The sequence below is a fragment of the Ziziphus jujuba genome, chromosome 1 (genome assembly GCF_031755915.1).
Source record: "Ziziphus jujuba cultivar Dongzao chromosome 1, ASM3175591v1".
Lineage (NCBI taxonomy): Eukaryota > Viridiplantae > Streptophyta > Magnoliopsida > Rosales > Rhamnaceae > Ziziphus > Ziziphus jujuba.
The window spans coordinates 14,601,727-14,620,220 of NC_083379.1; the positions used below are offsets into that span (position 1 = coordinate 14,601,727).

At 30.8% G+C, this 18,494-nt stretch overlaps 1 protein-coding gene across 5 annotated transcripts; it reads right to left on the reverse strand.

Annotated features, from left to right (window-relative positions):
* Window positions 1-7,533: 7,533 nt before the first annotated feature.
* LOC107420496 (potassium transporter 11) lies at window positions 7,534-18,392 on the reverse strand. 5 transcript variants are annotated; one of them, XM_025073023.3, is made up of 10 exons: window positions 18,134-18,391; window positions 17,845-17,934; window positions 17,397-17,720; window positions 16,772-16,997; window positions 15,771-16,016; window positions 14,123-14,173; window positions 13,699-13,959; window positions 13,453-13,620; window positions 9,150-9,404; window positions 7,534-8,648 (listed from the first exon to the last, which is right to left on the reverse strand). In XM_025073023.3, exons 3-10 carry the CDS (start codon window positions 17,520-17,522, stop codon window positions 7,603-7,605), a joined length of 2,379 nt encoding a protein of 792 aa, XP_024928791.3. In that variant the 5' UTR covers window positions 17,523-17,720; window positions 17,845-17,934; window positions 18,134-18,391; the 3' UTR covers window positions 7,534-7,602. The 5 variants fall into 5 exon arrangements, with proteins under 5 accessions (XP_024928791.3, XP_015884984.3, XP_060673378.1 ...); XM_016029498.4 differs by lacking the exon at window positions 17,845-17,934; XM_060817395.1 differs by having other exon boundaries at window positions 17,397-17,934.
* Window positions 18,393-18,494: the final 102 nt, after the last annotated feature.

The window sequence follows — 18,494 nt, forward strand, 5'->3', positions numbered from 1 at the left end:
TGTCTTTCATGTTGCACCGTGTCCACATGCAATTGCCAATTTTCACCTTTCCCACATTTTCTGATGTTGATGGATTGAAAAAATAGAGTAACAAGAAAATTTTGGATAAAATTTATTTCTCAATAAAGAAGTATTTATTTGTAGCTTTTTGAAAAAAAAATAAAGAATAATGAAATATTACACATTTTTCCCTCTTATAACAACCCAAAACATGGTTAGAAAAGAGAGAATAATTACATAGATAATTGTTTGTATTTAATATTTCATATTAGCATATGATTTCTACCAAATCAGATTTGAAACTACAATTAATGACATTTACATATATCAAAAATATAGCATAAAGATGCAAAATTTTTAAGGAAAAAAAAAAAAAAAGATACTTACATTAGGAAATGACCAGATTTGTGATCGTGGGGCATTTTTTTAACAAATACAACCTCATCCTAGATGCTATCTACTATACAAGATGGGGCACTGGTAAATGCTCGTCGTATTTGTTGATAATAAATATAATTAGCATTTAAAATCCATCTAATTTGTTGTATCTTTTTATATAAACGATGGACTTATAGGTGTTTGTCATATAATCCAAAAGATTAACCCTCATATTAGACAATTTTTGTTGTGATTGTATGAGTAGTTGCTTGGAAATGAGTTCTCACTCTTTAATGGTAATTCTCACATTTTGCATGACTAACATGAAAGTAGAAACTAACTCCTATATATCTTAAAAAAAATAAAAAATAAAAAATAAAAGATATATAATGATATTTTATAAGTACAGTGGTCAAAATCATTATTTCTTTTGAAAAAAGTATTTATATCAATCTTTCACCACCACATATAAGAAAAGTTAGAAGATATAATGAGATAAAAATTATATATTTGAACTACTTCAAGTATTTTAAAGTAATTTCATATCCTATTCATAAAACTTAAAATATTGATTGTATAAGAGAAAGGGTAAATTTTGAAAAATTAAATAGAAAAATATAAAATGATAATAATAATACTAACAACAACATTTTAATTCATATTATAAAATATAGTTAATTATACTTTGCGCCATTAAATAATGTTGTATTTTTTTAATTTTTATACCCCTGAACATAAGCCAATCCTAATTTTGGTCATTTTTATTGTCTCTTGAATGTCCAAATTAACCCAGACATATATTTCAATGGATACCAACTTGTTTGCTAAGCGATGTAGAAAAATGATTTATCATTATTTTTTATTTTGGGTAATGTCAGGGTACTAAAAAATCGATTAATATGTTTACCGAGAAAATATGGCAAAATAACGTATTACTATTTTTTTATTCAAATTAATATCATTTAATTATAAATATAAAAAAAATAGCTAAATATAGATCAATCAAATGACGACATCTCATCACTTGATATACATGTTAATAAATTTTTTGGAATTTTTAGTATTTTTTATTAATATTTTTTTAGCTTGTAAAGTTTATATTTAATATTTAATTAATAAATTAATAACACATTATCTTTATCATATCATTTGTTAAACAACTCAACGCATGTAACACTACTTCAAAATTATTTAGGTCCAGATTGAAAAAGTTTCTACTATAGAAAAAAAAAAAAAAAGTATCTGTTTAAGAAATTTTATATTTTTGGAAAGTTAAACACCATCCGTGCAAAGCATGCATTGAATGAAGTTGTGACAGCAACCACATGAAGCAGCATGTTAGGTTACCATAGGAAACAATTCTTACGATTTCACCGTTTAGGTGCTAAATTAGAAAACATTGATTTTTCATGGTTGACGAATCAATTAAGCTTAGAGTCCTATTTTTATACATTAATTAAGTCTTCATTAGGATCCAATATGGATGCATATTAAAATTAAGCCTAATTTGGTATTGTTGTAACTTTAAAACAATCAATTTTAGTTATAATGAAGAAATAATTAGCTCTAAAAAAATTTAGTTATGTGTTTAATAGATAGATATTTCAAAATTGCTATAAGTTTTGAAATTAACATTTAAATATTTGGTAAATAATAGTATTTAGCTGTTATAATATTATGCAATGACTAGAAAGAATATTAATTATGATTGTCTTCTTAATTTATTATTATGATATTTTTTTTATAGTTTTTAGTATATGTAACATTATCAAATGTTTATCAGTTTATGTAACAATATTTTTTCTATTCACCACAATTATATTAAAAGTAAAAAATACATAATGTATCAAAACTCATCTATTATAAAATTAGAAATTAAAATAAAGTATTGACTTTATTAAGAACCGTCAATATTCAATATGGGAGGGGCTATAATGCGAATTGGATTAAAAACGGACCAAAAACATGCTTTTTTTTTCAACCGTTGGATTGTAATACACAGTCCAAATTAAAAAAAAAAAATTCCCTCCCACAAGCACATGGAGAAGAACAAAATTTTTGGTAAAGATGCTGAGGACGGTGAGCCAACGAGGCTGGGTAGGGATGGTTTATGGACCATGGACGGCTGAATTGGGTGCAGATTTCTTGAGTTGTACTACTTCTCTAGAAGAGCATTCAAGGAATGCTTCGCCTCTTATGGAGAGATTGCTCAAATCTTTGCCATTAGCGATGGCAGTTTTATCATCGGTGGACTTAGGTTGGGGTAGTTTGGCGATCTGGCGTTTTCTGAGCTTTTAGAATAAGGTTATGATTTTTTGATATGTTGTAATAGACATATAAAAGAAGAAAAAAAAGACTCAAAAAGGTTTTGAAAAGCCCAAGATATGTAGATTGCAAGTTAGCATAACTGCTGAGATTTCTAGCAGTTATGGCCCACAAGTTTGAGATGAATTGAAGGTCTTGGCCAGCAACTCAATGTTTGATTTCTTCTTGGAGGCCATTGTTAAGTCATTGGGTTAGCCATGATAGATACGGTCGAAGCTGACATTTGCTTCTTCTTCTTCGTCTTTGCCTTTGCTCTGGCTCTGGGGTGTTTGAATTTACAAACCCTAGAAAACCACTGACAATGAGGGAATTGAGATAGAAAGTCTATATTGTGGTTTGCCTTTGGTGTGTAAGATGGGAATTGAGAAAATTGGGGCGGGAGAGAGAGAGAGAGATCTGATTATTTAGAGGTATCTATTACAATCCAACAGTCAGAAAAAAAAGCATGTTTTTTGTCCATTTTTAACCCATCCGAACATCCGCATTATAGCCCCTCCCTATTTAATATATCAAAACTCAAAATTAGTAGTAGACAATAAAAGAAGCTTAATTCAAAATCTAAGAAGGTACCTAGTTTTTTAAAAGCTAACTTCTAGAGTATCTATATTTTTGAAGAATTAAATTTCTTCTTCTTTTTTTCTTAATTTTACTAAACACCTAAGCTAGTTTTTGATCGTTTCATAATCAATTTCAAAACACTAAAAACAATTCTGAACAAAGCCTTAAAATAAGGTGCTTGTAGACTTTTAGTCAGAGTTAAAAAAGAGGGAAAAAAAATCCAAGGATAAATTAATTATGATAGTTTGAGAGTTGTTAGTAACTTCCCTTACTGTTTGAGTTAAGTAGTTATGAATTTTCTTTAATTTTGAAGCATATTTAGTAATACTTTTAGAGCTTCAACAAGTGTTTTTAAAAGTGAAAACAAAACATCTGTCCTTATATTTAGCAAAAAAATAGAAAGTGTATTTTTAATATTATATATATATATATATATATATATATATATATATATATATAAGGACTCTAGATGCTTTCCAGAGGAATAAGAAAGTTGATGTTTTTGTAAATAAATGTTTTAAAATAAAAATTAATACAAAATATATCAATTAAAATATAAAAGTACCATAAATAAAGTTAAAATGTTTTTTTATTATATGTAATCAAACATTCACCGTTTAATTTATAAAGCACTTCTTAACAAAAATGTTATGAAAAACAAGTACTATAAAAAATAAATGCCCATAAAAAAGCACTACCAAACATAGCTTAAAAGTTTACAATGGTAGAAAATATTTTATTAGGTATTAAAAATATACAAAGAAATAAGTTACTTTATTTGCAAGTAGAATCAATGATGGAAAGTAAAATAGGGTTTAAGATATTTTTAAGGCAGCTTAGAGAGCACGAATCAAGCCTCATTGAGACTTATAAATGGAGACTAGTGAAGAAAAAGTCGACGACTTAAGGGAAATGTCGTCGATAATATCGGATATCGACGAGCCGCAATACCAATAGAGGGGGGAAGAAATTTCAAGAGTGAAAACTGTTTATGACGCCTAATATCGACACCAATAGTGAAAACTTTTGAGTGGGAGAGAAAATCGTGAGCGAAGAAAGATTACGGGGGAAGTTGATGGGAAATTGTTACAATCTTTGGATCGGAAAATGGCTAATTATAAAAACAGAGAAATGGGAATTAGTTTAAGGGTTCATGTCTTATTGCTTATGGGTGCAGCTGTTTATGTGTAGAGGTCAATAGTGAATATGCATGTTCCATCGAAGATTGAAAAGTTCCCGTTTGTTTTGTTGGCCCAATACCTATGTCTCAATCTCAATCAACTCCAAGCCCAGCCAAAAGTGTTTGCTTCACGATAAACTCTTTTATGAATTATCCTTTACCACGTCGTCTTGTCTTCATCGTTCTTTTTATTTTTTTATTTTGTTGAATATTTTTTTCACAAATATTCTTGCATGTGATAGAATTATAATAAAAAAAGTAAAATATTAAATCACCTTAATTATTTTAAAATTATGTTAATTTGTTTTTCTCAATAAAATATTATATAAGAATGTCTTATCCAAACACTATGTCATTTTGTTTCCCCATAAGAGATAGAAGGTGTCAATCGATGCAGGATAGCAGGAATATTTCTCTAATATATATATTTTTTTTTGCTAACAAATATTTCTCTAATATAATTGAAAGAAATACACGTTTTGTTTTAATGAAAAAAGATACATTTGTTGGATAATTCAATTAGCATAATTAAGATAAAATATTTGTATAGTTGACATTTATTGTCTGTATTTGAATTTATGAAATAATTTTCTATAGTTTGGTGCTAACAAACATCATACTTTTTGTTATTTATAATAATTTTTAATATTTATGGATTAATTATTATATTTTTATATTATTTTACTATATTACTTATCTCATATGTAAAATTCTATATTATAAATTAAATAATTTAAATTCTGTAATTTTATTGATATTTCCATCGATATCGACATTTCCATCAATATTTCCATAAAATCGTATTCTCGATATTTCGATCGATACCAATATTTTCATCACTGGAGGAGGCACAGTTGGAAGAAAAATGTAAAGGAGTCCTAGCACCAAAGTTTTCATAACTTGTGCATATTTCACTTTTCATTTTCTATTGACTAACACATTTTCAATGGTGAATATAAACTGCTGCTTATGTAATATAAGAAGTGACATCATTTAAATTTATGTATCATAAATGTACACTTCATTTTAAAGTTCTTCTTCAATGGTAATGTGTTAAAAACTATTTATAATTATTAATTAATTATATATATATATATATATATATATTATTTTTAATAAAATTGACTTTTAAAAAAAATTTTACTTTAAAAAAAACTTTACAATGTCCAATAGAATCTCTAAAATTAAAGGATTACCTTAATTGTATCTTTTTTTTTTTTCTTTATCATATCAACTTGTCGGGGTGTTTATACAGACTCATTGTAAAAAAATTTTAATGGCTGTCATTTTTTCCAATGTGACAAAAAAAATTTAGTAATAAATGGAGTCATTCAAAATGCTCTTAACACTATATCTGAATTTATGGAATAAAAGGAAAGAGAAAATAAAGATTTAAATCCTTCATTTATATGGTTAAAATGAGGTCAAAATGGAAGGAATGGGAAGGAAATGATTCTTTTATTTTGATCAGCTTTATTTTCTTTTCAAAATTGACAGAATTGGGTGGAAAAAAAAAAAGATTTTAATGAATTTTGTTAATATCCCAACATTATCCTTAGTATTTCTAAAAGGTTTATTGTTTTTCATATCATATCCTTTTCTTTCCATTCATTAATCGTCCAAATAACAATAATTATTAGTAAATATTCTTCTTTATAAAATATTTTTCTTTTCTTTCTTTTTCTTTCTTTTCCTTAATAAATATTTCATTTTTTATCCTTTTCTCCCTTTAATCTAAATATAAGTAATTTTTTTTTTTTTGGTAATAGGAGAGTAACACCTTTAAAATTTGATGAAGAATAGCATCAATAAAACAATAATATGCAATGATTTAACTTTGTACCAACTATTTAAGAATAGAAAATAATAATAATACTAAAAGGTTCTTTTCAATGTCCAGAAGAAATGACTTTAATAACCAAAAATAAATAGTAACAGTTAAGAAACTAAATGAAAGAGAACTATAAAACTGAATAATAATTGAAGAATTAAGAACAATGAAATTGTAAAATCTAAAGAGTTTCCATGAGAAAGTTTGTTTTTTTTTTTTTTTTTTGGTGGGTGAAATTTTTAAAGAATGCAATATGAGGACTTCTTATAAGTTCACGCTTAACTTTAGAATTTTGATAGGATCTAATGCATTAATACTGGTATAATCACACCCCATGAGAAAAGGTTCTTTTTTTTTTTTTTTTTTTTTTTGGTTGGATAAAAACGCCCCATGAGAAAAGTTGTTGTGTAGTATATAGATGTAAATAGTTATGTGTTTGTTGAAGCTTGTATTTACAGGCTATAACTTTAAAAGTTAAGCATTCAGAAACTTAAGCTAAGTAGAACTCTAATTTTAACCACCTTAATTCAACTCATCTTCAAACTCTATTTGGTTGTCAATTTGACGGTTCTTTTAAAAAGCTAAAACACTTAGCATCCATCTTGAATTATACCAATTTTAAAGAAAAGTGTTTTTTTTTTTTAAATAAATAAATAAAAGGAAGAAATTTGTATTTTCAAATATACATCAACATCATCCTACGTTTTACTTTTGCTGCAATATTTCCTTTTCATACAATTTTGTAAATATATATATTTATATTTTATTTGTAAATTTTCATATCTTATTTAAATATAATTAATTAGTCTATAATTGATATATACACGTTTGCATTGAACATGTGTATTGGTAAGCTTTTAGCTAAATGGTAAAACTATTGACAATATATCTCCAGGTTCTATGCTCCGGATTTGATCAGCTCTAATTTAAAATCCCCCGTCCATTTTAATTTAGAACATATTAGAATTTCTGAAAATACAAAAATATATCTGTAAACAAGTAGTAAAAACAAAGGAAAGTTGGTATCTTAATATTTACAAAAAAAAATAATAATAATAAATAAATAAATGTCTCTCGACCAAAGTATGCTAATAAATAACATATTAAGTCTCTTTTAATTTAATCGTTTTTCAAGCCATTTGCTCTTAGGTCTCTTTTAATTTAATCGTTTTTCAAGCCATTTGCTATTAGGTCTCTTTTAATGTAATTTGCATGAAGTAAACCTAATAAAATATTATTTCCTAAGCTAGTACATGCAAAAGAAATTAAAATTTACAATTTGATTTAAGATGAGCAGAATTTAAGCTTTATTGGTCATAACCACAAAGAATTACACATAGAAAATCTGCCCAACGTTCAATAAACTCTCATGAGGAATATTGAATATCACACTATGCTCCCTGCATATCTTCCTAAGAAATGCATATACATAATCAACAGCTATCTTCTTATAGATCCTTGAATCCCTACTTGCTCTTATTACTGTATTTCCCAGTATGTGCACCACTCCTGCATCTCTACAATTTTTCAAAAACTCTAGCTCATCTGTCTCAGTCTGGGTACTCAGCTGACTAGATGACCCAACAGTATTGTTTACATGTACTGGAGATCTTACAGGCACAATCGAATCCACCGACGAAATAGTAAGGTCCATGTTGGAGGAAGTTGTATTGCCATTGTTATTATTCATGAGGCAATCTCTTGACTGCTCCGTTTGCTGGCCGTATAGACTATACTCGTCAGAGTCGGAACAACCCTCCATCATAGCCTCAAGCCGGACAAATGTAAAAAGGTTATCGAAAAGCTTTTTCTCAAAATCATCATCTTTCTTGTGGAGGTCTCTATAGCCATATCTTGCAACGCAGCGGAACATGTGGAAATTCTTCGGTCCAATCCGCTTTACAAGAAATCTCTCCTCTTCTGGGACTGTGTACACCGGAAGATACTTCACACAGACAAAGACAACAACAGAATGGATGGCTGGCAGGTTAGTGATGAAGTGGGAAAAGATGTGGGGCACCCCCCTTGCGAGCTCAGTGTACACAAGTCCTATGCCAGGGACCCGGACCAGCCCTAAACTAGGACCAAGCCCAAGAATCCATGCCATTGAAACTTTACTGTGCATCTCAAACTCGTAACGTTTCACTGTACCATAATGCCAAACATACATGATGAGAAGAAAGGCTGCAGCAATCACAAGTGGTACCCAACCACCTTGATCAACCTTGAAAAGTACAGCAGAGAAGTAAGTGCACTCCACGACCAGAGATAAACCAGTGAAGAGTAAGACAAGAATCCAATGGCAGCGCCACACTAATATCATGATTAGAGTCATAAGTAGTGTGGTTACCAACATGACTATCACAACTGCTGTCCCTGTTGTAACACAAAATAATAAGGGTATGAGTGTAAGCTTGTTTTGGGGGGAAATTCATTTAGGTACAAAAGCCAAAACTGAGACGTCTTGTATAAAATATCAATAAATAATTTAGAACAGTCATCCAAAATCTCAAATATAGTAAAACCTTTAAAAACCCATAGATTCAATCATATCGTGATACATTAAAATCTTCCCCTCTATGACCTTATTTATATCTCTTCATCCTCCATTGCCTTCAAATTGAATTTACCAATAGCATTCACAGAAAAGGATAAAAGTGCTCAGCAGGCATGACTATACATCTAAGAGCCCTTGTTACTTTTACAGCTCAAATTTTCTTACTAATATTCCATGCTTTTATCTATTGGTGCTCAACGGTAGTTGCATAATAAGACAAATTTCATAAATCCATTGTCTGTGCACAAGGTGCAAGATAAAACCCATTCGTGAACATGAATTTCATAAATCTTATAACATATAGTATAGGACATACTTACCATAAGCATTTCCAATTTGGCTTTGCTTTCTGAATCCAGCTGTCACAGCAATGCAAAGGATCATAAGGATCCAGTTGATATCTGGAATATATATTTGGCCGAGAAACTTCTTTGATGTATGTACAACTTTGACTCTAGGAAAGCAGCCATGTGCAAGAGCCTGCTTGATTACTGAAAATGTTGCGGATATAGTAGCCTGACTTGCAACTACAGCGGCTGCAGTGGCAACAATGAACATTGGCCAGTATATGCCTTCTGCAACATAAGAAACAAATATATTAAATAGGCAACTGTTAGACAAATATATTTCTGCAACTTGCAGTTTAAGAAATATTTAATATGTTAAGTGCTGTGTTGGCTTGATCTTCATAGTTAGGTCCACCTCCTAATAACTTAAACTTTCGGAAGTAATGATAAGTCAACAAAAAATACTTGCCAACCCCAATTTATTATATTACACATGCAACTCTCAATTTTTGTCCTGTTATTAGATTGGCCTACATGGAGGGGAACGTTAAATATAATATATGTTTTTGTTGGCTTGATATATATAAATATACTTCTAACAATTAAACTCTTGATTGGAATAAATGGTAACTCAACAAATATATTTCTGCAACTTGCAGTTTAAGAAATATTTAATATGTTATGTGCTGTGTTGGCTTGATCTTCATAATTAGGTCCACCTCCTAATAACTTGAACTTTCGGAAGTAATGATAAATCAATAAAAAATACTTACTAACCCCAATTTATTATATTACACATGCAACTCTCAATTTTTGTCCTGTTATTAGATGGGCTTACATGGAGGGGAACGATAAATATAATATATGTTTTTGTTGGCTTGATATATATGAATATACTTCTAACAATTAAACTCTGGATTGGAATAAATGGTAACTCAACAAGGAAAAATATGCAATAGTCAAAGAACAATAAGCTTTCAGCAAGTACACACTGTTTCTGTGTTGAATTTGAAGGTTAGATATTTAGTGTTTAGTTAATTTAACCTTAAGTCTTTATGTATGTCTGTGTATGCGATATGAAATATATCAATGCATATTTTTTTTATGTTGGTTCTACTGTTTCTCTCTCTTCTTTGCTTTAACAAGGTATCACTGCTGTAGAAGAATTTAGAACTAATAAGGGTTTGTTAATTTACCACTAATCCCAAAAGTTTAAGCTGTTAACAAGCAAGTCAAACAATATATATCAAGCTTCAAAACAGTAATAGTAGTATTGTCTCCTCTCATGCATAGGCTTGCCGTTTGCCCATTAACAAAGAATACAAATTTGGGTCTTACACAAAACAATTAATAGCAAATTTTGGTAGCAAGATTCAAACACAAGACAACCAGACAGAAAAGAGATCTCTGATGCCATGTTAAGTTATCAGTAATCCCAAAAGCTTAAGCTCTTAGAAATTAACCATGTATGTCAAGCTAAAAGGTAATAATGGAAGTAGGTTTTACAGGGTTGTTCTATAAAACATATTTCTAGTGGTTCACAGATACTGCAAAAATATTTCTTAGGTTGGCTAGGATTTGTTTCCTAATTAGTTCCTATTCCTTAGTTGTATATTTGTTGCATAGCTTCCTTTTGTGTCTCTTGCATGCGTATAGATAAATATTTATATACTGTCTAGAGAAAAAAAAAAAAAAAAAAAAAAAAAAAAAAAAAAAAAAAAAGAACACAATTTCAGTTGCTTCTTCCAACGATTCTCTACCAAGATATCAGAGCTACTCTTTTCAATTGCTTCTTCCAACTATTCTCTACAAGATATCAGAGCTACTTGCAGCTCTTCTCTTGCAGGCTGCAGCTGGTTGCAGCTCTTCTCTTGCTGTATAATGCTTTTCTGCAGTCCTACTTGCCTGTTTTGGCCCGTCTTTCATGACCTTGTGCTGTTTCCTAGCTGCATTACAACCATAGTTCTGGTTGGCTGCCCCCCAAATGGGTGATTGGAGTTGTTCTCTGTACTGCTAATTTATTGTAATAGGAATCAGCAGCTTTGTTTGTTGCACCTTTCCCAAGAGACTCATATAGCCTTTCTCGTGGCTGTATTTCTCAGGAAGAGGACCTTTGTCCTGCATCTACAGCTTCTTCCAGCAGTAGTGATCTACTATTTTAATTGTGTCTGACTGTCTACCGGAGCCTTTACAGTTCATGGTTCCTGGCGGCTACTTAAGCAATTTTCTTTATATTAAGAAAGGTCTTTCCCAAGTCGCTGTGTCAACTATGTAAGGGTTGAGTGAGGAAGGAACCACATGGTCAGCAATGGAAAAATTATCACATCAAATGTAGCCATTCATGGCCCCCATGATAGTCCCACTCTTTCATATTACAACCTACAAACTTAATGGCCAAATTTTCTTTTAATAGTATGGATCAGTGAAGCTTATTAAAATTCCAGGGAAAAGGAAGATTTGTCTGCCTAAATTGTTCAATAAAGGTACCAAATAAAGAACATCCTATTTGCAACTGGGATGCTGAGAACACAATATCATGTCACCACTTCTGAATTACAAGAAACTAGAAATAATAATACCTAATACTCTGGTGGACAGAAATCTCAAATCTTTACTAAGGTAGAGTTAGATCAAATGCAGAAGTTTCTGAATCCTTCTCGATCACCTTCCATTATTTCCCAAGCCCAAAAAGGTAAAATTACCGATGCCTTGAATGTCTCATCAGAAAAATAAAAAAAATTAAAAAAGCCCCTTTACTCATTGGTACTCTGCTGACCCCACATGACCCGCCTCTCAAATCTAATTTCTTCATATATTCTTTGTTTGGTAACCAAAATATTAAAGTTGTTGACGACTATCTATCTTCTGTAGCAAAAAGGGTTCTACTCCTATCTCAAAGAACATGAAGGTAGCATTTCATTCTTTATGTCCTTTAACAATTCTGCAATCTTCTGTTCATTAGCAATCTTACTAAGGATCTCAATTGCATTGCTATTCCTTTTCCTTCTTACTATGAATTTCATAACTTGCGTTTGGGTAGGAGGATTAGCAATAATAGAGGGGTGGTTGGAGTATACAACTTGGAGGAGCAAGCAGCATAGGAAAACAACCTCAAGCAGACAAAAGAGCAATTGCTTTTCCTGGTGATGAAACAATTCAATGCACCATAGATTAGGCCATCCTGGTTTCCCCTACTTAAAAAGACTTGTTTCCTTCATTGCTCAAGAATATAAATCTCTTTGTTTCTGTGTTTAGAATGAGAAACTAAATGGGTTTGTTTAGGAAAGCATATTTCTTGTAATTAACAGATCCTATTTAAATATTTCTGTAGGATTTGTTCTAGTTACTATTCATTAATTGTATATTTGCTTTGTAGCTTCCTTTTATTTTTCTTGTTTGTGTGTCTACATATGTTTATCTACTCTCTAGAAAATTAAAAAGGTTACTGCAGCTTCTACTTCCAATAATTCTCTATATGAGCCATGCAAACTAACCCTAACTATGCTATCCTAAAACTGTAATGATGGAAAAATCAAACCTCAAGATATGCAACCGCACCTGACACCCAAACTGAGTCAAGAAAACATATATGAGTTTGTTTTGGAATTTACCATTACGAACCCAACCATTAAAGAGTTGGCAATAAATTTCATAACACATCTTCAACTGAAATGGAATAAATTTTGGTTTTAGGTTCTTGCCCCCAATTATACAAAAATAATAAAATAATAATAATAATAATAATAAAATTTTAAAATAAGATATGAAAAGAAATTATCAATAATATATAAAAACATGTCTCTGTTAATCTAGTACCCTTGAAATCAATGCCTATCATATTGAATGCTAATGAAATATTGTATAATGTTGTACCATGTTAGTTTCACCAGAAGCCCAACTGCCATAGAATTAAGTTACTATTGATCCCAAAAACTTAGTGTATACTAGTATTAGGAAGGAGACCAACTATATCGACCAACTAAATTATCAAACTAACACATTAAATAGTTTTAACACTGTCCTCAATTGTTAATGGGACAGATATTGAACATTACACATGCAGCAACATAATAAATAGAACCAGGGATTAGTAAGATTCGAACAGAAGACAAAGCACTTAATACCATGCTACTATTGTTGAAGACTACAACAAAGTCGGTTCAATTATGTACATCAAGCTACCAAATTATATAGTTTAAGCAGATAAGTTAGTCATCATAGGACAAAGACCGACTTATATATAATATACATATATATAATAGAAAATTCACATAAACAACTAATATTATTTACAACATAGGCATGCTCTTATTGCTAAATGGTTATGAAAACCAACCTGGAATAGAACGATAGAATGCATCAGACGCATGACCTGTGTTATGCATAAGGTAGGCAGCTTGTCCAGAATAAGCTAAAAGAAGGCAAGGAAACACGACTAGAGTAAAAGCAATCTGAACAGCTGAAACTGGAAAATGGGATAGGTCGGCAAAGAGTGCCTCAGTTCCTGTAATAATTCATATGTCATCAGAATCCAAAATCAGAAAGCAAATTGAAAATATGAAATCAAAAATAGAAACTTTACCTGTTATACTAAGCATTATGCCTCCAAGTGACGTCCATCCATTTTTTCCATTCCTTCTAAAATAACGAAATATATACACAGGTGAGAAAGCTCTCAGAACGCCGCTGTTGTATTTCCAGATGTTGAATATGCCAATACCTCCAATCAAGAGAAACCACAATAGCACAATTGGAGCAAAAAGCCAACCAACTCTATCTGTGCCATAGTGTTGCATGCTAAACAAACCTACTAATACCACAACTGCAACAAGTATGACAACATCTGTCCCACAGCCACAGAGAGAGACGAGGAGGGGGGGAAGGAAAAAAAAAAAAAAAAAAAAAAAAAAGCAACTGTCAAATAAAAATCTTAATACAGAATATAAGAGAGAGAGCAGAAGCAGGTAGGTAAATAAATATATACTTTGTTCAGAAGTAAGAATTACCATTGTTCATATTGGGGCTGTTTACCTTGATCCCACCAACAGCTGATAAAACTGATCAGGAAAAACAATTGTTAACTATATGTTACCAGAATTAAGAATATCAGGGCAATACTAAAGCAAGAATCCTAATCAATATGCTTTTAATGAGGCTGAGTGGCAGAAAGAAATCATATTTGAATCTCAAGTAGGTTGGAACATAGAAGACATTTACCCTATATTTTAGGGATAACAATTGAGTTGAGCGGTATTTACAATTATAAATACCATATTTTAAAATGTATGCTCTTAGAATATAAACAAGCACACAAGTGAAACATATGGAAAAGGCATTAAAAAACACATAAAACCCAGTTAAAGATTAACATAAACTAATCAAAGAAACTCATTAAGGCTGTGCTTCAGATGTATATGATAGTATAAGAGCCGCCCAACTTGACTATTAATCCATCATAACAGATGAATGAAATGAATGGTTTCATTTCGTAATGACCCTAAAAGGAAATTTTGACATGCCTCATGATATATTTCAATAGTTTCTATTAGTTACTTTCACATTCATTTTGAGGCTGTGTAGCTTTGAGAAGAAAATAAAAGAATAAAAATTAAAAATATCAAGAGTCTTAACAAATTTTGTTGTAAGCTATAAAATGTTTTGCATCTTTTTTTCAAACTCAACAATTAACAGTTGACCAAAAAAAATACCATTAAAATTTCATAAAAGAAATTTTATCTTAATCTAAAAAGTAATATTTTCTAGCTCAAATGGGATTCTTACAAGCTATCCCTTAAGATTAGAAATACAATAACATGATTAGAAATAGAATAATAACAGTTTTACCACTTACATCTTGCAAAAAATACAAAAAAATTATTTACTTGCTACCTATTTAAAAGAAAATAGATTTAGAATTATTTAGAAAAAAATACGATATATTGAGACTTCAAAGAGAGAAAGAGAAACAACCTCACGGTAATGCTATTCACAACAAGTCATATTTCTTAAGCAATAGAATTCAGATTATAAACAATAAAGAAAGTAAATTAGTAAGATGTCAAGCTACGATATGATATTATATGCATATTTGTATATGAAGATTTTATTGGTGTCTTCATATTAATTGATACAAAAATATATTAACGTGAATGGTAAGTTACATCAATCAAAAAAATATTTAAGCTATAACAAAATGGGTCCAATTATGTATGCAAGTTAAAACAAGCACACACTGGCATTACTATTGTGTACATATACATTAAAAAATCAGAACAAAGCAGATCTTGCTCATGTCAAAGAATAAAACAGGGACCAAGATTTGAACGCAAATACCAAACATACAACCTCCCCTTTTATACCCCCTTAAGGTACCAGCAATCTTAAAATCTTAAACAATTAGGAAGTTAATTCAATCTTAGCAAGCTAATATAAACAGAAACTCAAACTTACTTTAGCAAGACTCTAATCCATGATCTATTTCCAGTTATACTTACACTGCTTCCATGATCTTATTAAAAAGTTAAATATACATGTAAAAGAATATGCACATGAACAGCTTATAGTTAAATAGTGGAAGACATAAAAGGATAAATGGGCAAGATAGATGATAAAGATAGTTTAGGATCTATGACTTCAAGATGAAGAAACATTTACCTGATATAGCTGGAGTGAGAATCCCATCTCCAATAACCATACAAGTGCCAACAAGGACAAGAAGAAGCAATGCATTCTTCCTAGCTACATGCTTCTCTAGCCATCTCTTTGTTTTTGCAGCATATGACTGTTCACGAAAAGTAGTTCGGCTATACGTTGTCAACTCTTCATCAGTTCGGTGTTGGTTAGGAATAATTTTCACGTTTGCATGTCGACATAGCAAAGAATAAAGAGCAAATGTTCCACCTGGACAATATAGGTATTGTAAAACTCTACAGTGCCTCAACATAAACAGAAAAAAAGCATACAACACTTTGAAGCATGTAATCACTGGTACTGAACACAAAGGATACACTATATCATGCAAAATTAATTTTCCACAAAAAACATTCATCCAGTCAAAAATGTTAAACATCTATGACATTCCATTCCAAGTTAAACCATATACGTAGAGATTTGTCCCCCAAAATATTGTATGTTTATACAAAGTGACAAATATGATTAATTTCATTACAGATTGCATCAGTTTGGGGCAACAATGGCATGGGACAAAAGATTTCAATATAACATTAATGAGAAGAGAGCCCCCGTTCTTGCACATTTCAATTCCAAATTGTTAAGATCTTCAATAGCATGTAGCTCCCAGAGATACACCGTGGAATCACATGAAGCATTTAATTATTAAATAACAATGGAACCAATTTTCTCAATGTTGTCAAGTAGCAATACCTGATAGAAATCTATTCTCCAAATGCAGAAAAAGGATCAAAATAAAGGAAAATAACAAAGGTTATAATCTTGTAACTAACTTTTTTTTTTTATTACTGGGCATTGCACTGAAAAAAGAGAAAAGTGCACACGTAACAAAAATATAAAAAAATATCTCAGCATATAGATAACGGTCAACAGATAGAACCTACTTTATCAAACTCCAAATTAAAAAAAAAAAAAAAAAAAAGAGGCATTCAATGAATCAAATTTATATACAAGCTTCAACTTACCTTGACCATTGTCATTCGCCTTGCAGACAACAAAGACATACTTGAGAAGTGGAATAAGTGTAAGAGAGTATATAATCAGTGATAGAGCACCAATCACATCCTCTGGATCTTTTATCTGATGCGGAAATGTATTGTAAAAAACATACAAGGGAGAAGTTCCTAAATCTCCAAAAACCACTCCAAGACTTTGGAATGCAAGCCGCAGAAGCAATATCGCTGAGAACTTCTGGATGAATCAAAGCTAATATCAGTAAAAGAACAATCCCAGAATACAAACAATAGAAATATCCTAACTCTAACATCTTACAATTACTTTGCCAATATAGTGTCCATAATTACAATAATCAACAATTCCAGCATAAAGTCAACTACAATTAAATATACAGATTCATTTTAACTTCCTAAATATATAAATGAAAAAAACCATATTCAGGAATATTTAAAAGTGCCAAGCCTTATAATTCCAAATATAATTTAAGTCTAGATATTGCCCTTCACAACAGCTCATCCCCTTAAGACTTCATGCAATTGGCAAACAAAAATATTGTTTGAAATTCAATTAGTTCCATTTGGGTAGTCTTTATTAGAACACAGAAGGACAGAGAGAAAAGTTGTTGCATAGTACCTTTTCCCTGTACATATTTCTAAGCCTCCCAGCCTCCTCATCCATGGGTTGATCAAGCTTCTGATCCAAAACCCACATACTGCCTTTGTTATCATTGTCTTCATCAAGCTCCACTCGTCCTTCCATGGAAACTCAATTGAAAAATGATTCCTTAGCTTTCTTCCCACTATTATCCTCTTTCCCTCTCTTCTCAAATATTTTAAATTCAAGAAATCCTCAAAACGAAACCAACATCCAATCACAACCAAAACCCCGATCGTCAAATTAGATCTTCACTTGAAGTCCATTACCATTTTGCCTAAGTATCGAACCCACCCATAAAATCTGGAGCGGAAAAAAAAAAAAAAACACTACACCTATACGAACAGTCTAAAACCTTTATTGGTTTCAAAAACAAAATGATAATTCAAAAGTCACAGCAAGTAAATTGACGACAACAGTACTATACCCAAAAAATTATGCTGAGCTATTGACAACCACAGAAGCTCAGAGAACACAACCAAACAAGCTCCGAAAAACGTGAAACGACCAATATCAGCTGAAAAAGGATGAGAAAAAAGCAAAGCTTGAAACTACCACTGCTAAGTTCCAACAAACCCATGTACCAGAATCAAGCAAAAAAAAGAAAAAAATTCATAAAAACAAAAACCCAGAAGACCAAATTAAGGACGGAACAGCTCAATCACACCTCAGATAGAAAATTATGGGAAAAAAGACAAACAAGTCGTATTTATTACCATCTCTCACTAAAATTCTCAGGTGGGGTCAGCTGGTGAAAAGAGGTTTCAGTATCAGCTACGGGACCAACAAACCCATTAAAAATCTCTCACACACATACCCAATCGAACAAAACAGAGACGGAACAGTTTAACACTTTGAAAAAATTGAATTTTTTTGCAGAACAACAGAGAAAGCAGAGACAGAAAGTTAGAATCTTTTTTTGAAATTATGGGTTTTTATTTCTGTAGAGGACGAAGAGAAACGTCATAATAGAGAAAAAAAAAACATTAAATAAATAATGATAGTTTTTTTTTTTTTTTTGATAAAGAATAAATAATGATAATTGTGGAAGCTGAAAGCAGCCAAAATAAAAAATAA

Excerpts from the sequence above, each read along its gene's own strand:
- LOC107420496 (XM_016029498.4), bottom strand. The coding sequence starts at position 17,522 with ATGGAAGGACGAGTGGAGCTTGATGAAGACAATGATAACAAAGGCAGT. Across the intron at positions 14,174-15,770 it reads TCTCACTCCAGCTATATCAG|TTTTATCAGCTGTTGGTGGG; the intron begins GTAAATGTTTCT and ends TTTCCTGATCAG. Across the intron at positions 8,649-9,149 it reads CCAAATTGGAAATGCTTATG|GGACAGCAGTTGTGATAGTC; the intron begins GTAAGTATGTCC and ends GTGTTACAACAG.